The sequence below is a fragment of the Mesoplodon mirus genome (genome assembly GCF_964341445.2).
Source record: "Mesoplodon mirus genome assembly, chromosome: 2".
Taxonomy (NCBI): Eukaryota; Metazoa; Chordata; class Mammalia; order Artiodactyla; family Ziphiidae; genus Mesoplodon; species Mesoplodon mirus.
This window is the reverse complement of record NC_138977.1, coordinates 199,549,401-199,572,488: the sequence shown is the minus strand read 5'-3', so window position 1 is coordinate 199,572,488 and position 23,088 is coordinate 199,549,401. Positions and strand designations below refer to the sequence as shown.

The following is a 23,088-nucleotide window of genomic DNA, read 5'->3' as shown; positions in this document are numbered from 1 at the left end:
TTGTTGCGGAGCATGGGCTCTAGGCGCGCAGGCTTCAGTAGTTGTGGCACATGCGCTCAGTAGTTGTGGCTCGCGGGCTCTAGAGCGCAGGCTCAGTAGTTGTGGCGCACGGACTTAGTTGCTCCACGGCACGTGGGATCTTCCCGGACCAGGGCTCGAACCCGTGTCCCCTGCATTGGCAGGTGGTTTCTTAACCACTGCGCCACCAGGGAAGTCCCAGCACTTTGCCAACTTTAATATGCATATGAATCACCTGGGGGGATCTTACTAAAATGCAGATTCTGATTTAGTAGGTGGGGCTAGGAAGTTCATATTTCTAAAACTCCCAGGTGGCTCTGCTGCTGCTGGTTCAGGTGCCAGAGACGTGGGTGCTGAGTCACCAGCTGAGGGTCCTTGGGCGGCGCTTCGCAGCCGCAGCAGCATGAGGGAGGCTGCCCGGAGCTGGGCCCACCCGTGTGTGATTTAATCCTCCCGACCTCACTGGGAGGTAGTGCTGTTGGAAGGGGAGACCCAGGGGCTGGGAACTAACCGCCGGTCGTGCCCGAGATCACACAGCGGGCTGGTGGCAGAGCCAGCCTCCAGCCTCATCCCCCTGATTCCAAGACCTGGATTTTTCAACCCTGACCCTCCCTGGCCCCCCAGCCCTGAGGCCCATGAAGACAATTAGCAGTGGCAGCTGACTCTGCCAATCCCGGCCAAGAGCACCACACACAGCCTCAGTTAAGCCCCATGACCCCACGATCATTCCCACTTTACTGAGGAGGAGACTGAGGCTCAAGGCGTTAGGAAACTGCCATGAGGTCCCTCGGTGGGGAGGTACGTGGCCGGCTTCAAGGCCCAAGGCCCAAGTCCTTAATCCGCTAAGGGAGCCCTGGGGGAGGTGTCCTGGAATAGTCGGGCTGCCCTGGTTTCCTCCAGCCCCATTCTGGGCGAGCACAGGGTAACCAGCAGGCGAGGGAACAGGCCATGTTGCCCAGAGCCTCCGTGTGGCTTGAAAGGCAGACAGATCAGGCCCCCAGCTCCGCATTGGGGCCGGCAGGGAGGGGCAGGAGCCCATGCTGAGTCTGGCTCTGGCTGGTGCCCAGCATCCCTGGCTGGACACGCCCCCTGTGATGATTCCCTCAGGCCGGTCTGCCAGCAGGACCCAATCTGGTTAGAGCGTGAAGGGGGATTAGCAGAGAGAACATGGGGTCTCGACCTCGGCTTTCTAGCCCCTGCCTCTCCCAGCCCTGGCAGAGGCTGGAGGGATGGGCAGTGTGCAGGAGGAGGGGCGGTGCCCAAGCCAGGCTGCGGGCTTGCTACCCCCTTCTCTTCAGGGAAGGGGGACCCAGCTGGGGTCATTGGGGGTGTCCCAGACCCCGGGGGTGGAGGTACTGGCAGCAGCTCACGTCTCAGGGCCCTTGATCTTGGGTGGTGGGATTCAGGCAGGGGGATCTTTGCCTGCAGCACCCTTACCTCGAGTCCCCCGGGTGGACCCCAGGGGCTCCAGCTCCCTGTCCTCCTGTGGGTCCTGGGAGAGTCAGTTACCTTCCTCAGAGGCTCCCCCACCTCTCTGCTCGTGCTGCTGGGACCACCTCAGAGCCATGGAGGGTGATTATTGTAGTTCCGTAAGGATGGGTGAGGGGAAGGGCAGGGTTGATTATAACAGCGGTGGCAACAAGTGCTTCTCCCCCCAGCCCCCGTCAGAGCCCTCACTCGTTGGGTGAGTGTTAGGCAGAGCAAGTACAACCATACCCAGCGCACGGGGAAGAGGTCTGGCCTCACGAAGTTCACACAGAACCAGCCATCCTGCCCCAAGCCCCGGATTCTCCCTCTCAGTCACATGGCCTGTCCTAACTCCTTGCTTTAATCTGGAAAATGCAGAGGGATTGGAGCAAGAGAATCATGGGAGGATCCACTTTGTTCAGTTCAGCTAAAAATCACTGAGCCTCTGCAACGCACCAGGTGTCCAGGGACTGCCTGGAAGCAGAGATGGATGTTAACCAAAAATCAGTATTTTATTACATCCAGTAAACAAATATTTCATTATAAACCTGGATTAGTGCTGAGAAGAGAAAGCGTCGGGACCCTGGGAGCCTGCAGCAGAGGGAGCTGTCAGAGGAGGTGTCTGTAGACTGAGATGTGAAGGATGAATAGGAGTTACCATTCCTCCTCAAGAGTGGAGGAAGGATAGTCTCGGCAGAGGGAACGGAAGTGCAGAGGTCCTGTGGCAGGAGGGATTCGAGGCAATGAAGGAACGGCAGCACATGTGGTGTCATGGGCAGGGGTGAGAGCACCCAGTGCCTATCACATCAGAGCCTGCAAGGTAGGTACCACTTCTCACCCCCATTTTGCAGATGAGAAAACTGAGGCCAGAGAGATTAGTGACTCACCCAAGACCACATGATTTAAGTGGGTGAGACAGGGCTCGTTGAACCCAAGTCTCCAGGGTGACACTCAGCTGTGGGCATTCTCCTCTATGCCCTGGCCTCTCAGTGTGTGCTTCCTGGACCAGCAGCCTCTGTATCCCCTGGGAACGTGTCAGAAATCTAGGACCTTATCCTTTCCCATAGAATCTGTCCCCAGCCGGTCCCTTGTCTGGTTGCTGCATCCTTGCTCTTGAATCTGCTTCTCGCTGGCCTGCCTGAGGCATCCTTCCGCTGCTGTCTGCCCTGTGGCTCTGTGCCCTGTGCTTCCCCCTGGCCAGGATCGGGCCACCAGCTGCTCCGGGTTTTGGTTTGTCCTTCCAGCTCCAGAGCCCTCCCTCTTCCAGGATGGCCTCTATCAGTGTATCTCATTCTGCCCTGACACACCCCAGGCCACGCACCTCACTTCAGGGTCTCTGACAAGGTCACCGAGGGAGAAGAATAGGGCAACATCGATCAAGTTTCAGGGAGAAAAAGGAAGCTCAGGGCCTGGGAAAATATGATGAGAAAAGTTGTAGGTGGTACATTTGAAGTTTGCATGCCAACCTGGTGAAAATGGATACGAGAAACTTTATTTCAAAGAGGTTTGGGAAAGACAAGACAGTTGTTGACCAGGTAGGGGATCAACGGGGCAAAAAAAAGAATAGCTTTGTTTGGGTTTGCCAAATGGCTGAGCAAGCATCCAAGTCCGGGGAAGGCTTCTGGCGCCCCCTAGTGAGATAACTGGAGACAACAGTCAGAACCTTAGCAAAGGGATAGGCGGACTGTGCTTAATTAAGGCTGGACAAAAGCCCGCATTTCTTTTTTTTCTTTCTTTCTTTTTTCTTAAGAGTTTTATTTATTTTTTTAAAAGATTTTTTTAAATGTGGACCATTTAAAAAGTCTTTATTGAATTTGTTACAATACTGCTTCTGTCTTATGTTTTGGTTTTTTGGCCCCGAGTCATGTGGGATCTTAGCCCCCCCCGAACAGGGATCGAACCTGCACCTGCTGCATTTGAAGGCAAAGTCTTAACCATTGGACCATCAAAGAAGTCCCCAGCATTTCTTAAATATTGCCAAATGTAGGTACTAGAACAGAAGCATAAATATTTACATGAACCCTCTTAATCTTCTTCAAAGCCCTGCGTGGTAGATATTTTAATCCCCATATTACAAATAGGGAAATTGAAGCTCTCAGGCGTGTAACTTCTGCTGTAAATGGCAGAAGCAGGAACTGAACGTAGACCCTTCCGTTGCAGAGTTCGGGCTCTCTCCACCACCCTCTCTGCTGTCAGCACTCTGCATTTTCCTCCGCCTTCCAAGGCTCACCTGTTTCCCTCTGGTCTAGAGGCTGGCCTCTTTAAGGTCTCAAATTCAGTTTCCTTTACTCATTTTAACAGTGTGAGCACCGGCTCACTACTGTGGCCTGGCCCTGGTGGATCCACACCCACCCCTGGACCCTCACCTCAATAATTGGCACTTGGTGTCCAATGGGGGCAGCGTCTTTTCTCTATAAGCTTTGGTGCCCCAGAGTCGTGTCTAAAAGGCCATCAGATCACACCCCTCTCTGGTCTCACCTGCCGCCTTCTCTGGACTGCGAGGCTTCTTCCTGCCAACACTCTCTTCCCAGCACCTCCTGCTCTCAGCTACTCCTGGATCATGCCGGGCTCGATGCGTCCTGCCTTTGACAGACCGTTCCTGCCCCTCCCTTCCCCGCTTAGCTCCCGGTGTGCATCCTTATAGAATTGCTCTGCCTGAATCATACTTTGATGTGATGTTATTATAAGAAACAGACACTTGAAACCCATTTATTATAAGGATCTAGCGTTATTGATTAGGACACACAGTCATTTTTTATAAAGACCCCTGGAGAAATTCTTGTCTCAGTGCCCAAAACAGCTCTAATCCCAAGAAACTGGTTCTTTTGAATTTATACATCTATCGGGGATGCAGTTAACTGACCAGGTTTCCCTTTTCACATCAGCTCTCAGAAAGCTTAGAACCTACCGCCTGTCCCGACCAGGCAGCTGTGTGGATCACGTGGTGCTTCATGCTCGGTGTCCGATATTGATTTGTCTTTTCTTTGCCCTACTTTTTACTCCTGCTCTCTTGCTGTTTTATAAATCCCTGTAAGTCACCTTAAAGCCTTTCTGGAACAAGGTTGGCCTAAATCAATAAACTAGTCGATACAAGAGAGAAACCTTCCTTGCAGGATTGTAGTGAGGATTAAAGGGAATAATGGTTGCGAGTTGTCAGCCCAGAGTTTCCTCCCAGGCTTGGCTGAAGGGCGAACTGCTAGCTAGGGCTGAGATGAGGGTGCTACCAGAGGTCCCCACTCCTGGGCACCCTCCATCTTTCTGAAACCTGGGAGGCCGGGGGGAGAGGGACAGGCACAGGCCTGTTATAGTGAGGCCAGACACAGCGGGAATGTAGTTTTGGAGGAGAGAGAGGAGAGGCTGTGTCACAGGCTTGAGACGCCTTCCTTCAAGGAGAGACGGAGCAGGGAACAGGGGGTGTGATGGTGACAAAGCCCTTTTGGACCACAGGTGCTTGGGGCCGGTTAGGCAGCTGGGGGACAGGAGGGGTCAGGGTTTGGAGGGGAGGGAGCTCACAGAGGTTGGCTTACACTCTGTGCAGGGGGCAGGGTTTTGGGCAGTTTGCGGGGCAGGCCTTGCGAGGCTTGTATTCCCCTGCTTTGCACACAAGGAAACTGGGGCTCAGGAGGGAAAGGCTGAGCCAGAGATGCACAGCCAGGAGGTGGGGAACCGGGATTCGAACATGCCTTTCTGAGGTCAGGGCCCCATGCGCTCTGCTGCGATGCTTCTGTTTTGTTGTCTCAGCAGAAAAACCCAGGCAGAGGGGAGCGGTTCCCGCAGCTCAGGGGACAGTGCACTGAGTGACCCTGTGGGCTATGTTCTCAGGTTTGGGGTGAACCCTGAGGCCCATGGGCTGAATGGTTGAAGGGATGGAGATGGTCAAAGCCCCGTGGGCCTGGCCCAGGAGGAGGGTCCGGGGTCTGCAGAACTGCCCGGCCCACGTGGGGACAGGCAGCCCCGACCCTCTGAGGTCGCAGTTCCTCCCAGGGCTGCTGTGCGAGGGGAGGCTCTGGAACCTGACTGCCAGTTTCAGATTCTGGAGCCGCCACCCGCCAGTGTTCCCTCAAAAAAGCTGTGTAACTTCCCTGAGCCTCCCTCTCGTCCTTTGTGAAAGGGGGACGGCAGTAGTATTTGCCCCATGGTTAGTGCGAGGCTTAGGCGCGCTCACACTTGTGACGCGCTGGGCGGTGGTGCAGGCGTTGGGGGGCGGTTGTTATCAGCACGGTGGGAAGCAAAGGGGTGTTTGTAAAAGTCCGCAATGAAGATTGAGAGAGGGAGGAGAGGCAGGTGGATGGGTGCCTGAGGCCCAATCCTGCTGGGGAGCAGAAGCTGAGTTGCTGAGTCCCTGCAATGCCTCCCCCCTCACTTCAGGACTTTAATAATGGGGAGATGATGGAGTCCTCCGAGGCCCCTGCCCTCCAAGCCCCAGGGCAGGGATGCAGCACGGCAGTCCCTAGGCCAGCACGCTCAGTGCCCCGTGTGGATCCAGGCTCAGTGGCAGCCCTGCCCCCTGCAGTCCCCGAGACCATGGAGTCTGGAGTCAGACCCGGCCTGGAGTTCACAACCTGGTGGGCCACCTACTGGCTGGGTTATCTGGGGTCCAGCTGTGCCTTCTTCTGAAGCCTCCATTCCTGATCAGTAAAACAGATCAGGAACGGTAGGTAGACTCACCACAGGTCTCAGGGCTGTGGACCCCATCAAGAAGCTCCTTCTTTGCTTGCTCCTTTGCAGCCCTGGACGATGCCTTAGGGGCTGAGCTGACCCCAGTGGGTCTGGTGGGCAGGCTTGGGGGCTGGCAGAGCTGATCCCTGCTGCCCCAGGCTGCACCCCCCAGCTGCAACCCCTCTGCCCAGAGAAGGGGAGGTGGCTGGGGACCGAGTTCCAGCTTATTTATTCACTCATTCATTCATTCGACAAATGTTTACCCAGTGATCTTTGCATGCCAAGCACTGTCCCAGGTGCTGGGATACAGCTGTGTCTGGTCTGGGCACTGTCTGGCCTGCTTGACCTCCCTGACTCATCAGGGCACTCTGGAGGAATCTTTTCTGACAGTGTTCTCCCTCTGGCTTTGTCCTCGCAGGGACCTGAGTGAGAACACCATCCAAGCCATCCCCAGAAAGGCTTTTCGTGGAGCCACAGACCTCAAAAATTTGTGAGTATGGGCCCGGGAGGGAGAGGGGCTTGGGGACTGTCGGGCCACCCCTGTCAGCATCCTTATGGGTCTCCCCAAGCCCTGTGGTCCAGGCAGCCAAGGAGCTGGTCTGGGCTCTGAGATGGCTCGTGCCAGCATGGTCTTCTGGAACAGTCTGGGGCTGGAGGAAACAGGCATCCTTTGGGGGCCAGGTTGAAGGGAGTGTCATGAACTGTGGGGTGCTTGGGTGATGTTCTTGTTCCATTGCAATGGACAGTCTCTGTGCCCTTGCCCTCCAGTGGGTGGGGAGAGCTGGGTCTGAATGTTTTCTTGCAGGTCCATATTGTATAAGCTGCTGCAAGTCATCTAACTTCACTGAGCCTCTATATATTGTTTTGCAAAATGGGGACATCATATTTATCTCACAAGCTTTCTCTAAGGTTTAAATGAGATATGGAAATAAATACACTTTGTTGAATGCTATTTTTTTAATTTATTTTTTAATTTTATTTTTGTCTGTGTTGGGTCTTCGTTACTGTGCGCGGGCTTTTCTCTAGTTGCGGTGAGCAGGGGCTACTCTTCGTTGCGGTGTGCGTGCCTCTCGCTGCGGTGGCTTCTCTTGTTGCAGAACACAGGCTCTAGGCACACAGGCTTCAGTAGTTGTGGCATGTGGGCTCAGTAGTTGTGGCGCACGGGCTCTAGAGCGCAGGCTCAGTAGTTATGACACACGGGCTTAGTTGCTCCGCAGCATGTGGGATCTTCCCAGACCAGGGCTTGAACCTGTGTTCCCTGCATTGACAGGCGGACTCTTAACCACTGTGCCACCAGGGAAGCCGAATGCTATTTAAATATAATGGTTTATTTCTATTACTCAAATTTATTCTGGTCCAGGCTTACACTCCACCCCACCCCAGGTCTGACTGCCATAGTGACGGCAAATGCCTGGCACGCTTGTCACTCCCTGACCCTCGTGCCTGTAGTAGATATTGGTAATTGATCACCGCATTCTTTCCCAAGGAGCCCAATCACAGCTTCAGTTTATTTTGGGAGCAGCAGTCCAGGTAGCCACTGTGAGTCGGTCTCACTTGGCACTCAGGCTGAGATCTGTTTGCCCGCTGTGGCTGCCATGGCTCCTGTGACAGACTCTGATTTTACAGCCAACAGCAAGCACCCTCTAGGTGGTCTTCAAAGTGGGGGCGGTGCCTGCTCCCCAGGAAATATGCAAGGTTGGGGAGAGGAGTATAATATAACTTATTTATACTTACTGTTTTAACTAAACATAAGAAAGAATTTAAGCTTTTATTAACATTTACTATTTGGATCAACACATATGTACTGGACAAATGATTGGGGTCAGGTCTTTTTTTTTTTAAACTAATGCAGTGGTTGATCAAAATGTCTGGACCTCCCCGCTGTAGGCAACGTGCCATCCTCTCTATAACCTTCCTTTGCCTCACAGACAGCTGGACAAGAACCAGATCAGCTGCATTGAGGAAGGAGCTTTCCGGGCTCTGCGGGGGCTGGAAGTGCTGTAAGTGAAACATAGGAAGGGAAACAGAGGCAGGAGAGCTGGCTATCACGGGCGCTGAGGCCCAGGCAGCTGGCGTTCGGGCTGGGAAGCCCCACAGGAGGCGGGAGGCCTGGGAGGTGGGTGCCAGGCCCAGGGCAGAGGCCTGCTCTCTGCTCTCCTAGTCTTGTCGCTAAGGACGGAAGGGCGTGTACTCCTGGGGTCATGCCTGTGGCAGCGTGACCCAGGCTTCAGCTGCTCGTGATGAAGCCCAGGGCGAGTGGCTGTGTCTCTCAGGAGACGCACAAGGCTGCAGTGCCTCGCCTTTCTCCCTCCGTCTGTCCAGACCCCACGCTTTCTTCCAGGCCAGCCCGAGCCTGCACCCATCCTCACCTGTGTGCGCCCCCCTCCCCTGTCCTACCAGCCTGGGGGTCTGTGGTGCAGCTGCCTCTTCATCACTGTCCCAGCTCAGGGCTCTCCCTGAGGGTGGTTCTCCGGCGTAGCCCCCGGGTCCAGCCCAGGGCTGGTCACCTCGAGGGTGGGCTGTGAGCCACAGTGTGAGGGAGAAGCTGTGCCCCTCCTTCCCACGCAGCTTGCTGCTGGGCGATGCTCAGTGACTCTGGCTTCCCTCCTTCAGGACTCTGAACAACAACAGCATTGCCACCATCCCCGTGTCCAGCTTCAACCACATGCCCAAGCTGCGCACCTTGTGAGTCAGCCCGGGCGGCCGAGAGCACAGTGCCGAGCAGGGGAGGTGCTGGGGGCGGAGGGGAAGGAGCCCGGCCTCCTCTGCACCCCGGAGGCCACCTCAGGGCGGGGGCTGAGTGGAGTTGGGGGAGGGGGAGGTGAGCTACAACGGAAGGACGTCGAATGTCGTTTATAGTTGATGTTTTCCTTGGACGACAAATGATTTGTTTTTGTGTTTGAAGATGAGTTAAGTGATTGGGGCAGTGGGTCTACGTGAGCTCAGTGAGATGCATCTTCACTGGGCACACTCCAGCCAAAGGGGTGCCCCCTCTCACCCGCCGAGCCCGCTGGGAGGGAAGGGGCAGCTGCTGGGAGGTTTCCCGCTGCTGCAGATAACCCCCAAGTCGGGGCTGAGCCGCGCAGCTGACTGGGTGTAGGCCGGCCCCCTGCCCCGTGGGCGAAGGGGCTCCCACTGTGCGGCCAGGGGCTGGGGGCCCAGGTGGGTCGTGAGCCACCCTGTCTCCTCCCTCCCCCCCGCAGCCGCCTGCACTCCAACCACCTGTTCTGCGACTGCCGCCTGGCCTGGCTCTCCCAGTGGCTGAGGCAGCGGCCAACCATCGGGCTCTTCACCCAGTGCTCGGGCCCTGCCAGCCTGCGCGGCCTCAACGTGGCCGAGGTCCAGAAGAGTGAGTTCAGCTGCTCAGGTGGGTGCAGGCCCTGCTGGGGCTCTCGGCGGCCCTTCGCCTGCCCCCTGCCCCACCTCCTGTTCCCTCCCACTAACCTCCAGTCAGCACGCGTTAACGTCTGGCCCTCCCCTGACCTCCTGTCCTCATCCATGGATGGGGTGAGGACATCTCCCCATCTCCTACCCTCGCCCGTGTTCCCTCCTGTCCCTACTCGTTGTGTCCTGTCCTCACTGTTCTCCTTCCCCATCCGTTGTCTCTCCTGTCACCTCTGTCTCCACATCACCTCTTGCCTCCCCTGCATTTCTCCTCCTGTCCCCTACCCATCACTTCTCTCTTGTCCCATCCCTTCTACCCAATGTCTCCCTTTTGCTTCTTTGCTTCTACCCAGTGCTCCCGCCCTCGCCTCCCACCCCTCGCTCCACCCACTCCTTGCCCCCTCCTATGACCCCCTCTCCCATCCCCCATTGCCTCACCCCTGCTATCTTGAAAAGTCATTAAATTGGGCCTTCTAGCCTTGGTTCGAAGTGAAATGGGCTCCAGAGTCCGTACCTCCATCTTCCACCTGGGGTCCTGGGAGAGCCTCCTGCCTGGCCACCCCGCTTCCTTTCTGGCCCCTCCAATCTCCATACTGCAGCTAGAAAGACCTAAAGAGAGTCACAGGTTTGGGCTGGTCACTGTTGCTTTGTCCTTACCTGGCCTTTCAGTGCTCCTAGGAGAGTCCAAACTGCCCTCCAGCTCTGCGAGGCTGGACGAGGTCATCTCGGCCTCCTCTGCCTGGTGGCTTCCTCACTGTTGTGTCTCAGTCGTGCCTGCCTCTGCCCTTCCCGGGAGCAGGTGCCTCCCACCCTGGCCTCCTGGCAGGCTGTTTCCCTGCTGGTTACATCCTCCCCACCTTGCGGCTCCCTCCTCCTCCTCAACCTGCAGGGCCCAGGGGGCCTTTCCTGGCCTCAGAGGGAGTCCCACACAGACTGATTGCAAAGTCCATGAAAACATGGGTATGTGTGTTGTGTTCTCTGGCCATTTCTCAGTACTTTGCTCACACTTGACACAGAGAGAGAGATGCTCAAGGAATGTTTGCTGAGTGAATGACCGGCTCACAGATCCGTGACAGAGGATTAGGGGCTGCCCAGTCCTCCCAAGCCTGTGGGTCTGAGCCCGCCAGCCACACAGAGCTCGGCCTCCTCTCCTCAGGGTGAGGCTCGGGGGTGGGGGGGCTGTCCCCTCCTCCTCAGCACCGGCAGCCCCCGAGACTGCGTTCGAACACCGCCGTGCTCAGGGCTGCGGTGTGTGTGAGACGTGATTCTGCGGCTCCACTGCTAGGTATGTGCACATGTTCTGCCAAACACACGTCCAGGAACATCCAAGCAGTGTTTTTCATAATATCCCAGACTTGGAGATTGCCCAAATGTCCACCAGCAGGAGACTGGATTAGCCAATGATGGCACATCCATACAATAGACTATGAGTCAGCAATAGAAAAGAACAAACTACACAACAACATGGGCAAATCTCGGAGATTTTACGTTGAGTGCAAGAAGCCAGATGCAAGAGAGCCTGCTGTCTGGTTTCCTTTATGTGAAGTCCACAAACATGCAGAGCAAATCTTTGGTGATAGATCTCAGAATAGCGGCTACCTCAGGGAGGGAGCATGAGGGAACCTTCTTGGGTGATAGAAATATTCCATGTCGGGGGGGGCGGTTCTGTGGCTGTACCCACATGTGGAAATGCAGCCAGCTATACACTTACGATGGTGCACTTGGTATAACCGGTGATACCTCGGTTTTAAAAAGTGTGGGTCCTTAGCATCAGACACTGGGCTTCACCCTGATCTCACCACCTATGTGGTGAGATTCCATGTGCTATTAATTAATGTTGAGGATTTGTGAATTTTATGCCCTAATTAACTAATGTTGAGGACTCAGTTTTCTCACCTGTAAAGTGGCCACAATGATATCATGCTCTTTGCAGTAGGATTCAACGAGATACTTCATGTACAGCACAGATTATGGCATGTGGCACAGAGTAAGCGCTCAGTAAACATGGTCCTTTTCATACTCAGACCAGAAGTGTTGAGTGACTTGGACTAGAACCTGGAGCCTCAGAACTGAGGGTAGGATTTCCTAGCGTGCAAATCACATGCTCATGTAGCACAGTTATGTTCAGATTCAAGTTCAGCAAACAAATACCTGCTATGTACCAGGCATCCGCAGAGTTATATCATGGTCCTTGGTGAGCTCCTCTGGTTCATCCTCATCTAGAGAAGCACCTTGTCCCCATCCAGCAGTCCGCATCTGGGAAGGGAGGTCCTGGCCCAGGGCCCCCTGAGGTCACAGCCCACTGTTTCCACAGGCCAGGGAGAGGCGGGGCACGTGCCCTCCTGCACCCTTTCCTCCGGCTCCTGCCCAGCCATGTGCACCTGTAGCAATGGCATTGTGGATTGTCGTGGCAAAGGCCTCACCGCCATCCCCGCCAACCTGCCCGAGACCATGACGGAGATGTGAGTACAGGCAGGGCAGGCACTGGGATGCATCCCTCTGGCCAGGCCAGGCTGTGGTGGGCCAGTGAAGAGCCAGTGCAGGCGCTACCCCAAGGCTTGTCTTGAGGCCCCTCAGTGCAAACGGAGAAGATGTGCTTTGCCTCAGCTGGGCCGAGTTGTCTGCCCAAGGCTGGCAACTCTGGAGGGTTGGAGAGGGGTATCCCTCTGTGGTCCATCTGTCCAGCCCAGCTGGGTGAGTCTGCTAGAATTGGTTTCTTAGGGACTTCCCTGGCGGTCCAGTGGTTAAGACTCCTCACTTGCACTTCAGGGGGCACGGGTTTGATCCCTGGTCAGGGAACTAAGATCCTGCAAGCCCCGTGGTGCGGCCAAAAAAAAAAAAAAAAAAAAAGAATTGGTTTCTTAGTATTAGCATCATTGGTGAGCCCCTTTCAGCCATGGCAGCCTGGGATAATGGAGCTCCAAAACCTGTCCCTTTTCTCTGCCTGTGCCACCAGCCCCCCTACTCCAGATGGAGGGTGGGAGCAGGGGCTGGCGGGCAAAGGGCCTGGTTTGGGGGACGACAGGGGTGGGGGGACCTGCCCTTGTCCTTCCTCTGTGTTCTCTCTCTGCAGCCGCCTGGAGCTCAATGGGATCAAGTCCATCCCCCCCGGAGCCTTCTCTCCCTACAGAAAGCTTCGGAGGATGTGAGTGCCTCCTGCTGTTTCCTGGGGGTCAGCATGGGGCTGAGCCTGGAGCAGGCAGGCCACAGTCCCGGGGCAGGTCCTGACTCTGCCTGCCGTGGCTGAGCCCCCAGCAAAGCCATCATCTGGCCTTCCTACCAGGCTCATCTGTGACATGGGGATGGTGGTGGTGCGACCTCCTCGAAGGGCTGTCTTGCGGCCTAAATAGGATGCTGAGTCCGAGTCTGGCACGTGACCAGAGCTGACCATTTCAGCTTGGGCACCCATAGGAGCAGTTGAGGCTGTGAGGGGTGTGTGTAGGGGAAAGCTGGGGTACCCACCCGTGCATGACCCTTGGATTGCACAGGGAAATAGTGGCCAGTCGTGGGTTTTTCGGATGGATAGGGGAACTGGCCCTTCTCTTTCCTAATTTCAAAGAAACCCCTGCCCTCCTGTGGTATCTGGAAGGTAGTGGGGACAGGCAGGACTTGATGGCCACTGAGAGATTCAGCCGCCGTCTCTCCTCTGCTCACCTTGCAGAGACTTGAGCAACAACCAGATCTCGGAGATTGCGCCCGACGCCTTCCAGGGCCTCCGGTCCCTGAACTCGCTGTGAGTAGCAGTGCCAAGGCTCTGTAGTGGTCCAGGGCATCCCCCAAGGAGGCCGGCAGGGCCCAGGGCTCAGAGCCCCTCTGGTGGGCGCTAGAGAAGGAGCACAGACAGCCTCAGTGGGTCTCCCTCTGGCTGCAGTGACCAGGGTGGCTGTACCCAGCTTTCCCTTCCTCTTTGTGGATCCTCTGCAGCTGGGAGGGGGAGGAGGGAGTCAAGGGCTGAGTGCATGGAAAAGCTAGGCAGAGCTGTTGCCCCTGGCAACTGTGATGCTCTCCCTTCTGCGGTGGGGATTTTCCCAGCCTTCTTTGGGGCAGTCATCTGACTCAGCCCAGCCTTCGTGTTGGCCCCGCCCTCCCCACAGAGGCCCAGCACTCCGTTCTCCTAAGCCTTGCCTGGGTCCTATGATGGCGGCAACCACCAGCTCCAGTTGTGAAATCTGCCGCAGCTTACATCTTTTGTCCAAAATGTGCTCTGATCTCAAGTTGTGATGAGTGATTGTGAAGAGTGTTTCCTGCCTCCCCTGCCTCCCCCACCCTGTCCAGTATTTCCCTTCCCTCAACAGTTTCTTGGGGATCCATCAATCTACAAAACGTTGTGCGGCATTGAAAATTAATCTCGGAAATGTTACTTCATCTCTTTTTCCAAGAACCCTTGCTCGTACTCCCAGGGTCACTAAGCCCCTCACTCTCTGAGGTCCCATGGTACTTTGTCTCCATAGAGAGTGAACTCAGGGTGTCCTACAGTCAGGCTAGCTCCCTGTTGATGGGGGCCATTCATTTGTCTTAGGAATGAGGATTTTCACCTGTCCTTGGCAGCACTGGACATGGGCTTGGCGTTGATTCGGGGCCTAGGAAGTGGAACAGAATGGAGCTCCCCCTGGGGCAGTGCAGGAGGCTGTTAGTTCAGTGTCTTCTGTGTGCACCCTCTTCTCTTGGAATAGAGTTCAAGGTAGTGCGTGGGGCCGTTGGGAATGGCACCCCTAAAACTGTGCAGTGTGCAACCTACACAGCTGTACACGACAGCCTGGTGATGGGTCACTGTCCTTGGCTGAGAGGTCAGATCCTGAAGGTGGCTGCCAAAATGCAGGGTCTTCCTCTGAAAAGTGAGTGAATCTCCTCCTAAACTGGAACATGACAGTAGCCCACCTAAGCGGGTTCCTGTTGCTCATGGGTATCTGGTCGCAGCCGCCCTCTCACCATATAGGAACTTACATGCTGAGGTCATGCAAAAAGTGGACATTGACAATGTCTACCTGGTCAGGCCCTGACCTGGTCCCCCTGGCTCAGTTCCTGCCCCCTGCATTTCTCCACACAGCAGATGGAGGGCTCTTTCTAGTGGGAGTCTGGTGATGTCTCAGAGGCTTCCTGGTGCTGGCTGGGTAAAATCCAAGCTACTCTCCCATTGGTTTCCTCCACTCAAGCCACACTGGAGCTCTCCACATGGGCCAACCCGGATCCGACTTAGCTCCTGCTACGCCGCCCACCAAGAACGATCTCAGAGATGGCACACTCTGTTTTTACTCAGAGTGTTTCCAGGGGTGGCTGGGGGGGCCGCTTGTGAGACTGGAGCGTAATACACCCCCCTCCCCAGGCCCCCGTGATGCTTTCACCATCTGTCTGAACCCATTTCTGCCTGCCTGTCTTTTTTGAACCTTTGCATTTTTTTCTGATTATATATGGAATTCATGCTCCATGTAGAAAACTTTGAAAATTCTAAAGCATAAAACAACCCACTAGCAATCCTGCCACCAGATCTCAGCACAGCTAACACTTGGGTCTGTTTCCTTCTGGTGTTTTGTCTGTGCTGGAAAGACTCGCTTGACGTGCTGGAGCTCATACCGCACGTGCCGTCTGGCATTCCAGTTTTTGCTTGTAATTCCCTGAAAATATGTTAATATTTCCTGCTCTTGGGATTTTCTTCTCTTTGAACAATCTCCTTTTGGATCCCCAACCAGGTTAATTTCCCATGAGGTTCCCCAGAAGGGGCCCTTGCAGGCTTCTGTGGGATCCGTGTGTGAGGGCAGAGAGTGAGGGAGGGGTGCTCCCGCAGTGATGGGGATCATGCTGCCTCTAGCCCATAGGGTACCTTTGTGCAGTCTAGGGACCGGCGACCCCTTCCTGTCGCACTTTACTGCCATCTGCTGGCCACTGTTATAACAAGCCTACACTGCTGGGACCTGGCGTGTGAAAGGCATAGGGGTGGCACCATTGTTTGGGCAGGACTTGCAGAGCTGTGCCCCGGCCTGCCGGGCTGTCCTCTAACTCTCCTTTCTCCTGCCTTCTCTCCAGGGTCCTCTATGGGAACAAGATCACAGACCTCCCCCGGGGAGTGTTTGGAGGCCTGTTCACCCTACAGCTCCTGTAAGGACCCAAATGCGAGTGACCTTGGATGGGACCCATGGAGGGGGGGCAGTATTCCTCCGGCCTCTCTTTGGGCCTCTTTGGGGTGTGGGAGGCAAAGACCTTGGGGGATGGCAGGCCTGGCAAGGCTGTGAGAGTCTAGGGGGCTCTGCAGAGGCCAGAGAGGGAGGGAGAGGTGGATGCAGAGCTGATTGCAGGACGCCTGAGCTGAGAGGCGGCTGAGATGCGAACTGCGTTCCTGCTGAGCTCGGTGTGGTTGGGGACAGAGCTGCCTCCTGCAGGGGGACACCCAGGCCCAGGTCAACCTCCTTGAGCCCTGAGCGTTCAGGCAAGGATTCTCTCCCAGGACCCAAGAAGCACAGAAGCCAAATGCTCCCTCTCAGCTCCTGGGAAACCCAGCAGAAGGGGAGGAGAAGGATACCCCCAAATGCCTTTGGGAGGTGACTTGGCCACTGTGCTCTCTGCTGTCCCAGAATCCCATTGGGCACCTCTAGCAGTTCCTTGAAAGAGAGAAGCATGGGGGACTAAATGGTCCCTGTGCACAGAGAAGGCAGCCGGAGCGCCTCTGCGTGGACTGGACACCCAGAGGGCCCGATCCCCTGCACCTGCTTCCGTGGACTCCTCCCTGACATAACGCACGCTTGGCGCCTAGGAAGGTGCCCAGGACATGATGAGTCCAATTCTGTGCCTCTTCCCTCACCACCTGGCCCTGGCTCTGCCCACAGGCTCCTGAATGCCAACAAGATCAACTGCATCCGGCCCAACACCTTCCAGGACCTGCAGAACCTCTCACTGCTCTCCCTGTATGACAACAAGATCCAGAGTCTCGCCAAGGGCACCTTCACCGCCCTGCGGGCCATCCAGACCTTGTGAGTGCCCTCTTGTCCTCCCCCTCCGCCCACCCCAGCAGGTAGACCTGGGGAGGTAACAGCCTCCAGGTACCGGCAGCGGTCTTGGCCTGTGCCTTCGGCTCACCGGGTATGGCCTCTGGTAGAGGACAGATTCTGGGTTAGACAATCCTGGGTTCAGATTCCAGCTATGCTCCTTATTGGCTGTGTGGCCCTGGGCAAGTTAATTAGCTTCTCTGGGGCTCAGTTTACTCATTCATAAAATGTGGATATCATCTTCTTCATAGGAATGTGGAATTGGGATGCATATTACAATTGATGGCATGTTTAATTGGCAGCGTTTTGTTCTTTCCTGATAATACATAAAATAATAGTGCATCTTGCAGTTGATAATGTCTTAAATGAAATACAGTGACAGCAATGCTGATTATAAATTAAAAATTAAAAGAGCAACAATTCTAGGAAGGTTTATTCCTAGGCATTTTATTCTTTCTGTTGCAACGGTAAATGGGATTGTTTCCTTAATTTCTCTTTCAGACTTTTTGTCGTTAGTGTATAGGAATGCAAGAGATTTCTGTGCATTAAAAAATTTTTTTAAATAAAGAGCATTTTAAAATCTCCTCCCTCATAAATAAATAAATAAACAGATAGATACGTAGATAAACAAATAAATAAATGCATATGCAGTACAATTGGCGGATACTGGTTGATGTGTTACTTAAGTTGTTTTTAATCTGTAAGTGTGGTCTCCATTTCCTTTTTCCTTGCACGTTATTTGTTGAAGACACTGCTTTACTGGATCCACAGAGCTCCCCACAGTCTGGATTTGCTTATTGCATCCCCTGTGGTGTAGTTTCACATGTTCCTCTGTTCTCTCTAGGTCCTGCAGATAGAAAATTTCATCTAGGAGCTTGGGTCAGGTTCAGGTATTTTTTATTTTTCTGGCAAGATGACTTCATACTATTGTGTACTTTCAACAGGAGGCTCACGATATCTGTTTTTTTTTTTTTTTTTTTTGTAATAAACGCAGTCATTGATTTCAATGCCTAGACCCACTTGTTCATTAGGGATCCTGAAATGGTGATATGTGAATTCTAACATTCCTTCTTCATTTGATAATGCTCTTGCAGTTACGCTTTAAAGGAGTCCTTATTTTTTAGCTGGAATGCTTCTGTATAGGGAAACTTCTCTTCTACTATTTGGTTAAACTCAGGCACTACATTCCACATCTTTAGTTCTAAGCCTGCAGTTTGACTCAGTGTGCTGACCCGTGGGTCCTGTGGTGCATGCCTGATGGGCATTTATTATTAATATTACCGTGGCCATTGTTGTCATTGCCATCCTTGCCACTGTTTACCCGCTGTGCAGTGCCCTCCGTCAGCTAAGATCCGCACGAGTGCTGGGATGAGTGTGAAACAGATCGAGTAGAAGGCACAGCTCCTGCTCCCTTGGGACCCTGCATGTCAGCAGGGATGTCAGCCATGAAGACAAACTCATTAGAGCCCACATACCCGCCGGCAGCCCACTCCTGCTAATTAATTTACTTATAGCCAGGGAGAGGGGGAGGGAGCACCACGGGGAAATCTTGCCAAGTATGTGAAATGAGAGGTCACAGGGAGACATTGGAAAGGTGGATTATTTTACGAAGCTGGCAGAACATCTGAGAGAAATGCACTAAGGAGATTTCAGGGCCGGGGACACACACGCAGGAAAGCCTTGGGGGGGGGGAATGGGGCTGAGCGTCTCATGTGAGGAGCTGTCTCGCTTTCAAGGTGGAAGGGGAGCTAGTATATCAGATGGATTGTGCTCACCAGGGGCGGCCTCTGTGTCCATTTACCTGGCTGGATTTCAGGAGTGCTTCTGCCCTCCTAGGTACCATCCCTGAGATCTTGGCCACTTCCACCAAGGCAATAGTAGGGCACAAAGCTGGAGCAGAGTGTTAGAACAGGAAGGTTTCCCGTAGGAGACATGGCAATAGTAGTAATAACTGATAATAGCGATAGTCACCGCTGTTCCTTACCGAAGGCCAGGACACTGTGCTTGGCGTGTATCATCTTACTTAATACTACAGTGACCTATGAATGAAGGTTCTGTCATCCTTGCCTTACTTATAAGGAAACTGAGGCAGAGGCAGACTCACCCTAGGTCACATAACATCTAGTAGAGCAGGGATTTGGTCTCAGGCGTCTCTTCACTGGCACTGAGACATTAGTTGACTTGCCCCTAAACTGTGCTTTTACCCTAAGAATAGACCTCATTGTTAAGGCTGTAAAGCAAAACTGAACTTCGTGAACAACTATTATATATTGACAACTGAAGTACAATTTAGAACAAGAATTAAAAAAAATGCAAATCCGAGATACAATCAGATAGTGTTATGACAGCCTCAGATAGTTAAACCCTTGGCCGAGTCTTATGTCAGAACCGAGAGGATTTCAACTTACAAAATCTTGCTTGATTTGTTTGTAGCTCCAAGATCTGTGGCTGAGTGCCATGTGTCACAGTATTGATTTTGTAGTTTTACTTGCCCCAAGAGATTAAAAAAAATTTTTTTAAGCTTGAATGAGGTATAACTTACATACCATAAAATTCACCTGTTCTGAGTGTACAATTCAGTGATTTTTAGTAAATTTACAGTTGTTCAACTATCACTACAATTCAATTTTAGAACGATTTTCATTACCCCCCCAAAATCCCTTGTGCCCATTTGCAATCAATTCCTATTTCCAGCCTAACCCCAGGCAAGCACTAATCTAATTTCTGTCTCTATAGATTTGCCTTTTCTAGATATTTCATAAAAATGGACTTATGTGATATATCTTTTGTGACTGACTTCTTTTGCTTAGCATAATGTTTTTGAGGTTCCTTCATATTGCAAGTATGTATTGGGTTGACCAAAAGGCGCGTTCGTTTTTTTCCGTAAGCTGGCTCTAGTGGCGCTTAGTTGTCTTTAACTTCATTCGAAACAATTTTGTTAGACTGTATTGTGACAGCTGTCATGTCAGCGTGCATTTTTTCAAAAACTTATCAAAATTGGTGAATTTTTGTGTAGCCATTTCAATATTGAAGATGGAAGAACAAAAACATTTTTGGCTTACTGTGCTTCATTATTTCAAGAAAGTAAAAAAGCAACTGAAACGCACAAAAAGATTGGTGCAGTGTATGGAGAAGGTGCTGTGACTGATTGAACGTGTCAAAAGTGGTTTGTGGAGTTTTGTGCTGGAGATTTCTTGCTGACAATGCTCCACGGTTGGGTAGACCGGTTGAAGTTTATAGCGATCAAATTGAAACAATAATTGAGAACAATCAACATTATACCGCGAGGAAGATAGCCAACATACTCAAAATATCCAAATCAAGCGTTGAAAATCATTTGCACCACTTTGGTTATATGAATTGCTTTGATGTTTGGGTTCCACATAAGTTAAGAGAAAAAAAACTTCTTGACCATATTTTCACATGTGATTCTCTACTGAAACGTAATGAAAACGTTCCGTTTTTAAAACAAATTGGGACGGGCATGAAAAGTAGATACTGTACAACAACATGGAACAGAAGATATCATGGGGCAAGCAAAATGAACCACCACCTACCACACCAAAGGCCAGTCTTCATCCAAAGAAGGTGATGTTGTGTATATGGTGGGATTGGAAGGGAGTCCTCTATTATGAGCTCCTTCCGGAAAACCAAACGATTAATTCCAGCAAGTACTGCTCGCAATTAGACCAACTGAAAGCAGCACTCGACAAAAAGCGTCCAGAGTTAGTCAACAGGAAACGCATCATCTTCCATCAGGATAGCACAAGAACGCATGTTTCTTTGATGACCAGGCAAAAACTGTTACAGCTTGGCTGGGAAGTTCTGATTCATCTGCCTTCAGATTTTCATTTATTATTTCAGTCTTTACAAAATTCTCTTAATGGAAAAAGTTTCAATTCCCTGGAAGATTGTAAAAAGCACCTGGAACAGTTTTTTGCTCAAAAAGGTAAAACGTTTTGGGAAGATGGAATTATGAAGTTGCCTGAAAAATGGCAGAAGGTAGTGGAACAAAAGGGTGAATACATTGTTTAATAAAGTTCTTGGTGAAAATGAAAAATGTGTCTTTTATTTTTACTTAAAAACCGAAGGCACTTTTTGGCCAACCCAGTAACCGTATTTGTTCCTTTTTATTGCCAAACAGTTTTCCATTGTATGCACATTTTGTTTATCCTTCCTCACTGTTGGACATTTGGATCATTCCTACTTTGGGACCATTATGAATAATGCTGCTGTGAACATTTTCTTACACATCTTTGTGAGGACAAAGGGTTTCATTTCTCTTGGAATTTCTGGGTCACATGGGAAATTAATGTTTAACCTTTTAAGAAACTGCCACTGTTTTCCAAAGTGGCTATACATTTTACATTCCCACCAGCAATGTTATGAAGGTTCCAATTTCTCTACATCCATGCCCACACTTGGTATCGATTTTCTTTTTTTTCTTTCTTTCTTTCTTTTTTTTTTTTTTTTTTTTTTGCAGTACACGGGCCTCTCACTGTTGTGGCCTCTCCCGTTGCGGAGCATAGGCTCCGGACGCTCAGGCTCAGCGGCCATGGCTCACGGGCCCAGCCGCTCCGCGGCATGTGGCATCCTCCCGGACCGGGGCACGAACCCGTGTCCCCTGCATCGGCGGACTCTCAACCACTGCGCCACCAGGGAAGCCCTCGATTTTCTTTATGATTACAGCCATCCTAGTGGGTTTGAAGTGGTAGCTCATTGTGGGTTTAATTTGACTAATGATGTTGAGTATCTGCCCAAAAGATTTTTAGTTGTGACGTCTTAATGCTTAATCCAAGAAAGAGACTGGGAATCGGTCTCCCCTTCTACCTTCCACTATCAGAAATGTCCATGGAGATAATTGTCTGGCCACATGTGCAGCCTATTTCTGGGTGTGCCTTTAACATGATTATCTTTTCCCAAGCAGATTTTTTTCCTTCCTCCTGAGCATTTTCTCTCCCCAGTTCCCTGCTCTTTACACCTTCTAAAAATTCTACTTTATGTCAGATACTTAAGTTTATACAGAAGCCACTTGCCTCGGTGGGTGATTCCAGTTTTGTAGGTTGCTTTTGACAAAAATAGCCTGTTCTTAAAAAGGATGTATTCTACTCTGCACCCCTTGGACATTTTAATACGTGCCTGAACAACATAACTGAGTTGATTTTAAACAGAGTTTTCTGCCAAGATTGTGATAGAGGGAAGCAATTCGTTCAGGCAGAGGCTGTGTACTAAGGCACAAACAGATGTGGATGGGGCGGGTGGAAGGATCCCAGAGCAATCCCTGAATCCTGGTGTACTTTAGATTAGCTACGAACTCTGCCCTGGAGAGTCAGCACACACATCTTCGCTGTGCAAATTGGCAGTTTAAACTGGGGAAACAAACCATCCAACAGGATGCAGAAGGGGTGGGAGGGGCCTGGCCCACCTGGTGGAGCTGAGAGGAGCCAGGACTCAGGCAGGAAAGTGGGGCAGGCACTGCAAAGGGGAGTGGCAAGGACAGCTGGGCAGGGAAAGCTGTCACCAAGCATACTGACCAGTGGCCAGAGGGCAGAGCCCAGGAGGGGATGGATGGAGAGAGTGGCCAAGGTCTGAGCTGAGCTGAGTGCAGACTCTGGGCAAGGGCTCGTGCCTCTGCTTGGAGAGAGCTGTGTGGCCCTAGCAGGAGCCTGGGCTGAGGCCAATATGTAGATGACTTGAATTAATGGCATTAGATGGAGGAAGAGTAGCCATGGCATGGCGAGTCCTCTGAGCTGGCCCCATGCAGAAGCATTGGCTCTTGGGAACAGTAGCCAGGACAGGGGCTGGATTCTTTTCCCTGGCTGTCGCGGTGTAGAAAGCAGGGCACGCAGTGCCGCATTGGCTCAGACACAGGTGGGCAAGCTGGCTGCTAGGTGGTTCAGATGTGGCTGGTCTGAGCCTGCAGAGCAGTCAGGGCCAATGGGAAAGACACCCCTGTGGTCACTGACAGTGACCCGGGTTCCCTCAGCTAGTATCACCTGTCAGCTGCCCCCGCCCCACATTTATCCTGCGGGTAACACAGGGAGCCAGCAAGAAGATATGAGTGGTTCCCCAATAAGCAGCTACTCAGTAATGCTTTCTGAGTCTTCCTGTGTCAAGAGACGGCCTGTAAAATGGTCAAGAGGGGGCAGCCCTTATGGCCTGGGGTAGGAACGGAGATTCCATGGAAAGCTGAGGGGCTGAAGCAGGCACTTTGAGACCTCCTACCCCAGCTGCAGGCCCAGCCTTGCCACCCTGGCCCCAGCCCCTTCTTGACAGAGGCTGTGGGAAGGAGGCTGCTGCCGCCCAAAGCCACAGGGAGGGGACAGTCCAGGACGCATGGCACCGGCGGGGTCCAAAGGCCGCTGGATGCTGAGGTCTTGGGCTCTAATGTCCGTTCCATCACCTCGCCCTTGGAAGGACAGGGGTGCCCTGGCCGGGCTCTAGGTTGCTCCTGCCTCCACCCCTGTTTGTCACAGGGCAGAGGGAGGGACAGGTGAGTAGAAGGAGACAGAACAGAGTGAGGCTTGAAGGGACAGCTGGAAGCTCCAGGCTGTGGAGTTCCAGCCCCACTGCCAGGCTCTGG

At 52.7% G+C, this 23,088-nt stretch overlaps 1 protein-coding gene across 1 annotated transcript in view; it reads left to right on the top strand.

Annotated features, from left to right (window-relative positions):
- The window catches only part of SLIT1 (slit guidance ligand 1), a gene marked incomplete at its 3' end in the record, with an annotated part of 168,982 nt that overhangs the window by 105,645 nt on the left and 40,249 nt on the right, over positions 1-23,088 (top strand). The window contains exons 5-13 of the mRNA XM_082611351.1: positions 6,563-6,634; positions 8,073-8,144; positions 8,758-8,829; positions 9,348-9,511; positions 11,843-11,990; positions 12,602-12,673; positions 13,190-13,261; positions 15,550-15,621; positions 16,347-16,490. Coding sequence (XP_082467477.1) covers positions 6,563-6,634; positions 8,073-8,144; positions 8,758-8,829; positions 9,348-9,511; positions 11,843-11,990; positions 12,602-12,673; positions 13,190-13,261; positions 15,550-15,621; positions 16,347-16,490 — 888 coding nt within the window. The remainder of the gene's footprint in view (positions 1-6,562; positions 6,635-8,072; positions 8,145-8,757; positions 8,830-9,347; positions 9,512-11,842; positions 11,991-12,601; positions 12,674-13,189; positions 13,262-15,549; positions 15,622-16,346; positions 16,491-23,088) is intronic.